The following is a 7,343-nucleotide window of genomic DNA, read 5'->3' on the forward strand; positions in this document are numbered from 1 at the left end:
TGTAGCAAAAGCTACTTAAAATAAGGTGCTAACTGCACCTTTAGTCTGTCTGGGCCCAGCACATAGGATCTTCTTTTCTCAGAAGCACTGCCATAGCATCCCTTCTCAATAGCTTATAGGACAGGTCCTTCTTCCTGCATTGTCAGCTCTCTTCTGAGCTGTCTTGCTTCCTTTTAAACTCCACCTCCATCTCTGCATGCTCTTCAGTCCTAGTGTGGGGTTTATGCACCCCATCACACATGTATGCTAATAAGAAAAATACATATTTTAAAGTTGCTTTCTATTTATGCTGATTATGTAGTCCTCCTTCTTCTCCCACCCTCAAGACATTTATTCAGGAGTTGAACTCATGTAAGTATGGTAGTAACATTATTAAACTTTACTTATTTACAACATTTGTAACCAAAAACCATCATTCCCAATGGCTGTATATATAAAGTTTTCTACTCCATTAGATTTCAGAGTTCATTAATGAGAGCAGAGTACAAGAACAGTTAAAATGGGGATGAAGAAAGAAGTGTTGTCTGAGATAAAGACTGGGAGCCAGGAATTCTTGAGTTCTTATACTAGCTCTTACCTTGCTTTTGATAATTTCCAATTTTATAGTGCTTGCTATCTATGGATCTCTAAGTGAATTGTGAAGAATAGTGATTTAAGCCTTGTTGCACCTCTATGAATAAGATTGCTTTCCTATTTTACATAAGGAGAAATTTTGGCACAGAGAGGTTTGGTGATTTTTCCCAAATTCACACAGAAAATCTTTAGCAGAGCCAGGAACAGTCTCCAGATCTCTTGGCTTCCTGCCCTCTGCTTTAACCACAAGACCATCCTTTTTCTCATTTTACCTCCCCGACTCAGTTTCCGCATCTGTAAACAAGGATAATACAGGTTCAGACAAATTTCTCTGCACATGAATTTCTATCCACGCACCCCTGCAGAACAATGAGGAGGAGGTAGATTTGATCACCACTTTTGGATGCCAGTAAATCTGTTTCTGTTGGTATTCCATATGGAAAGGGTTCTCTTAGGATTTGGGACCAGGAAAGATCTGGATAAGGAACTTGCAGCTTCCCAAGGTACAGACATTGCAGATATGTACTTAGTGTTATAAAATGGGCTAATTGTAGTGTAAGCACATAAATTAAAAATTGTAATTAAATAATAACATTTACACACTGACACAGGGTAAGTCAAAGACATCACCAGCCAGCTACTACAAAAATGCACTCATTCACCTCTAAGGAAAGCCTAGGCAAACAGAGAGGTTATGCTGTGTGCTCTGAGAGACCTAGACAATGGCCCTGATTCCAGTGCACTCACACTGCCAGATTGGAAATAAAGGCCAATAGACCTTAATAGAGCAGCAGTTGTTCCTGATGTGGGTTTGCAGGGGTGGGAGGCTTCATCCCCTGCAAATTCCACTGGGCTTCAAATTAAACTGTCTTAAGGGAATGCGTGACAGGAATTCCTGTAGTGATTTCCTGCATATCTGTCCCCTTCCATGGCTTTCTCAATAGCAGCAGGCAATCAGGGCTACTGTGCTTAACTATTTTACCAGGATATTGCGAAGATTAATATATGAGTGTTTATAAAGAGCTTTGAAGATTAAAGGAACTATATATGGTATTTATTTATTTAAGGATGTGAAGTCCAGTACTTAGAATCTGATAGTTGTGTGCATGGTGTGAGATTCTGTTGAGTTTACTGGATACCGCAATGATACCTGACTGAGGATCAGGAGCTGTATGAGGCTCTTTAATGTGTCTCCTGCAACTCTTTGCAGCACATATTAAAACACTGTGTGATTTAATTGTTAACCAGTTTAAGTTATTAACCAGTTGGGATGCTTTTACTATGTTATTAACCAACTGTAGAATACTTGGTCAGTGATTTTGCTGGAGGAATAATATATATCTATCTGTCTATCTATCTATCTGGAGAGCGCAACATCACACAATATACACACAAATTATTACAGTATTCTGTTACAGGAGAAGACTCAGTCAGGACCTTCAAATTCTAACTCACAGGCCTACAAAACTAAAGCCAAATAAGAATTTTTATTTTTATTGTTGTTTATTATGGGTAATATGAATTGTAAAGTCCCCTCCACCCCCACTGTTCAACTGCAACAGAACAGACAAAAAAACTAGATATTTTATAACAGATATACACTACTAATTATGGTGAATGTTTATTAGAAAAGTATCTCATTAGTTTATCTGTTTTGATGCATTTTGCCAGTGGAAAAAATCTTTACAATTCATACTCACTAAAAAAACATATTTCTTATTTTGGTTTAGTTTTAATGTTAATAACAGATCTGGTAGTTTGCTGTGTTGAACTGATAGGATGATATACAGAATAGACTTCATCTCTTATATTTGTAAATTGTGAGTGCCCCACAATAGTCTATGTAGGCAGACTAGATTAGATGAATATATAATACGTATGCAAATAGATTTTCCCATAAGTAATCTAACTTCACTGTGAATTATATTGTGTTTGTTTGTTAGGTGAGCCTAATCGGTGTCTTTTTTTAAAAAAAAGAATCGAGACTTAGGATAGGTCTATGTGTACATTATAAAGTTAGGAAGATTTCTTTTACTTTGTAACACTTCATTTCCATGAATGGACTAATCTTTGATTCCTCTACATCAGACTTTACCAATTTGAAGTTTAGGTTAAAACTTGAATTTATCATGAAATCCTTGATTTATCAAAAAAAATCAAGACTTCAATCCAGTGAGTTAGTTCCATTTCTTAGCAGCATTGGTGTGACTGAGATCAGAATCTGACTCAGTATCTTTTCCGAATGCTAGTACAAGTCATTTGTTAACTTTGCTCCCAATTACAGTTAAAATAGCCAGTGTCTGGAACCAATATAGCTACCACAGCTGGTGGATTAGGATAGTGGTTTGCTAATGCATTGACCTGTTTCACCCATGTAACACTAGTTCAATTTCCAGCATGACAGTAAATGTTTGGATTTAAATTGTAGAATTTATGCATATTTTTTTCATCTCTCTGTCAAACCAGAAGAAAGGGTCAGCTGGTGATGAGGATAATGATTCTCTTTAAAAGGGAAGGAAAATCAGCTTCTGATTCTTTTGGAGATTCTAGATCTTGTTTCAAATAAAAAGATGAACTAGAAAAAATAGACTTGGAAATATCAATAGTAGTGAACCTGCAAGTGTGACTCTTTGCCTTATTCATAAACTGATTGTATAAAGGCACATTGGAATACTTGCCATGACATGTTAGACAGATAATAAAACAGCATGCGACATTTGGTTTTCAGACTATCAAACCACAGAAAGAGTGTTCTCTGAAAAGCGATTCACCATTAAACTGTTTGCTACAATGGGAATTCCAAGTGACAGTTTGATTGTTTCTCTACACATTAAGAAATACTAAAATGAAGTTCTGGAGACTGATTTTTTTTTCCTCAGAAGTGTTTTTCTTTTTTTCCTTCCTGCAGCGCGGAAAAGGATATGCTAGTCAATTCTACAGGATTTACCTGAAGCAGCATGATTTGCACAAAAGTCGACCAACAAAAAGCATCAACTTTTCAACTTCATTATCTTGGCCATCCAGTTCTATGTAACTGAAGGATTTGAACTGAAGGATTTGTGTGCTGTTGGAGACATCATAGCCAACAATAGGACTTAATTGCTCTCAGCAGGCCTGAGAAATGAGTTGAAATGTGTGGAACTGTAGAAACTTCAGAGGCAACTGATCTTGCCTTTCCGATCAGTGTGTGCCTGTTTACAGCACTATATATCTTTCTCTCTCCAAAATGTCACTGAGCCCTTTAGATGTTTATATTCACCACAAGAAGCCAATCGTACAGATAAAAGAAATGTGCATTATAAATGCAATATCACTGTTTTAAACTTGACTGTTTTATATTATTTTTGTGTGATCAAGTGTTCCCCAAACTATTCCAACTTTACAAGAGAGATTGTGATCATAATCCTTTCCCCTGTGGGTCATAAAAATGTTGTTAATCTGCAGACCCACAAAATATCAAAGACATTCTGTAGTTTATACACGTGTTGCAAAGTGTTTACTGTACTATTTCAAAGCTTCTAAATAAATATAAAATATATATATATATTATATTATATATAATTTTCCGAAAAATGTGGTACAATTTAGTTGATTTTTAAATGGATTCATATAGTCCAAACCATACACTAAAGTGAGAAGGTAATTCAGGGTCCCTAAATTATCCTTGCTAAAAATAAATAAATCTTTAATAATATTTCCCCAATTTTGGTATTTTGGTCAGTCCTGTTTTTCCTTTTTTGTTGTTGTTGTTGTTAGTTTTTGTTATTTTTAAAGCTGTAAGAAACAACATTTTGTTTAGAAGTTGTACTGAATTTTCAATGCCAAAGATGCAGCTGTCAGTTTTATCAAAATGAGTACTGACTATGTACTATCAAAAGTCTATATCAATCTCCATTATTTTGATTCTATTTCTATGGTTTTTAATTTGGTATCACAACACCTTTTATAAAGGATCTATAAACTCACCTGTATATGTTGTTAAAAAGAACACTGGGTATCTGTACATTTTGAAATGTAAGATGTAATGTAACTCAAGATAACTGTTCTAAGGAAATCCTCCCAAACTCCTAACACACACTTCTTTCTTTGACATAATTTTGTGCAAACCTAAGCAAATATATATATCTTTTCATCTTGGTTAGAAATGGTTTTTGATAAAAGACAAATCACAAAGGCATAGAGTTGGCTGAGCCGTTATTTTTTCTTCTTTTTTTACTCTAAAGAGATTTGGAGTAGGAACATGGCATATTCTCAGACTGACCCTACTCTCCCTGGAAATAGTGGGAAATTGGCCAATGATTTCATTGGGAGCAGGATCAAGACTGTCCATATTGTCTTTACCTTTTTAATAATTCAACAGACTGAAATGCTATCTCACCGATTTTTGTTCATACATATATAAAAAACTTGTTCAAAAAGAAAAGCTTTGAAAAGTGAAGTTTAACTTTACTTTCAAGTCCACAGAGTTGAAGTATCATTTACAAGTGTAAAATCTAGTAGATGTTTCCTTTTTTACATTCTCTACTGTACTGTTCCTTCTATGTTTCCTAATTATTGCCTGTCAAATACTGAAAAGAAATGATAGAACTTTGTGTTATCAGCCCATTGACGTCAATGGAACACGGAATTCCCATTGACTTCTATGACTTTGGATCAGGCCCTTAGATCCAGATTCTGAAAGCCTTGTCAGTGCTGAGTATATGTCACAGCATGAGGAAGAGTGACAGAATCTGGCCTTCAAGTGGTGGGAGTTGTTTTTGTTTTTCCTTTTTTTCCAATGGCAATTGCTATTAGATAGAGACATGCAGATCTTTTGTATGGAGTCTGCCATACTATTGATCCACACAAGACTCTAACTGCTTTCAGTGAGAGTTCCATGCATAGAATGCTACCTGGATTGAGCCCTAACGTCATCAGTTTATTTCATAAGTATAACAAAACAGGCTTGTTAAACACTTTTAACACATATTTTCTAGCTTATTTGTACAACTTACAAAAACTTTTTGGGATCATTTTTAAAATGTATATATAAAAATCACAGAAAAGCACAGAAAAGAGTTGATCTGAACAAACTGTTGATCTGAACAAACACAGCAGTAGGATGTTTCTTTAGTTTTAGGTAATGGGACTTTAGTCACCTACATGCCTTGTTAGTTTTATGAAGAATGGGCTATTTTAGTAATGAAATGTGTGAAGAATATTTCATTTGAAGAAGTCTGTCAATTTGTTGTTGCTGCTTTTAAGGCAAGAAAGTAATTGCCCTTCCTGGAACTGGTTTTGCTTTATTCCTAAATCTCTCTTTAAACTGAGGTATATACTGTAAAATAAGGTTGTTTTCAGTCTTGGGGAAAAAAAAACACATTTTTATTTTTAATAGACGATTGAAGTGTTTTTTATTTACTTAAACCTCATTCACACTTTGCATGCAATTTTTTAAAATAACCATATCAATATGATTTCATACAACTCCATACTTGCATACATCCATTTCATTTTTTACTTTAATTAATCCTGCTATCAGTCCACACAAAATAATCCTACTGAGTGCAGTGGGAGAGCCACATGTAGAACAATGGTCAGACTAAAAGAAAAGGAGTACTTGTGGCACCTTAGAGACTAACAAATTTATTAGAGCATAAGCTTTCGTGAGCTACAGTTCACTTCATCCGATGAAGTGAGCTGTGGCTCACGAAAGCTTATGCTCTAATAAATTTGTTAGTCTCTAAGGTGCCACAAGTACTCCTTTTCTTTTTGCGAATACAGACTAACACGGCTGCTACTCTGAAAAATGGTCAGACTGAGCCCTATTTAGGTATAGATTGTGTTTATAGCACTTAGCTGATAGTAAAAAGCAACATGTAGCTGCATTGCCACAAGAGGAACTATGCATGTAGGGCTGTCCAAATAACTGAATAATGAGTTCAGGTGCAGGTCTGAAAAAAAAATTAAATATATTTTGGGTCGACCTGAAATGAGAATGTTTCAAAATTTTCTGTGAACCGAAATGTAAAAGAATAGATCCATTTTGTGTGGACCAAATTGTTTCTGTAGACTCAAAATGAAACATTTTTTTTAGATTTAATTTTAAAAAAATGAAATTGAGGGAAATTCTGAAACAAACTGTCTTTCTGAAAGAAAAAAAAATCCAGATTTCTGACTTTTTAAATTGTGTTTTGACTGAAAAAAATTGCCAAAATTGACTTGAATTTGCAAATGGTTTCATCCGATCCAAATCTGCCTTTTTTTTTTTTTGGCAAAATAAAGTTTTGCATGTAAAATTTCACCAAGTTCTGCCTGGGGATGCATTTTTCCCCTGAGAGACACAATTCTTCCCATGGCCTTTTATTGCACTGGAAGGGAAGCATACTCCTCACCTTCCATTCAGGCAGTTGTGCTGGCTATTACATAGGGTGAACAGATCTATAGAATTAATTTCAAAATGTATCAAGAATTATAACATTCAAAAACCAGTAGGAGAACTCTTCATTATCCCTGGACACTCAATAACAGACTTAAAAGTGGCAATTCTTCAACAAAAAAACTTCAAAAACAGACTCCAACAAGTTTCAGAGTAGCAGCCATGTTAGTCTGTATTCGCAGAATACATCCGATGAAGTGAGCTGTAGCTCACGAAAGCTTATGCTCTAATAAATTTGTTAGTCTCTAAGGTGCCATAAGTACTCCTAGACTCCAACAAGAAACTGCAGAACTGGAATTAATTTGCAAACTGGACACCATCAAATTAGGCCTGAATAAAGATGGAGTGGATG

At 35.1% G+C, this 7,343-nt stretch overlaps 1 protein-coding gene across 3 annotated transcripts in view; it reads left to right on the forward strand.

Annotated features, from left to right (window-relative positions):
* The window catches only part of PCDH10 (protocadherin 10), a 40,642-nt gene extending 34,678 nt beyond the window's left edge, over nt 1–5,964 (forward strand). For all 3 annotated transcript variants that reach the window (XM_038399979.2, XM_038399978.2, XM_038399982.2), the window contains one exon: nt 3,482–5,964. Coding sequence is in view for 2 of the 3 variants with exons in the window: in XM_038399978.2 (XP_038255906.1) it covers nt 3,482–3,501 (20 nt within the window). In the remaining variant the exon portion in view is untranslated. The remainder of the gene's footprint in view (nt 1–3,481) is intronic.
* The last annotated feature ends 1,379 nt before the right edge of the window (nt 5,965–7,343 follow it).

Source organism: Dermochelys coriacea, chromosome 4 (genome assembly GCF_009764565.3).
Source record: "Dermochelys coriacea isolate rDerCor1 chromosome 4, rDerCor1.pri.v4, whole genome shotgun sequence".
NCBI classification, from domain to species: Eukaryota; Metazoa; Chordata; order Testudines; family Dermochelyidae; genus Dermochelys; species Dermochelys coriacea.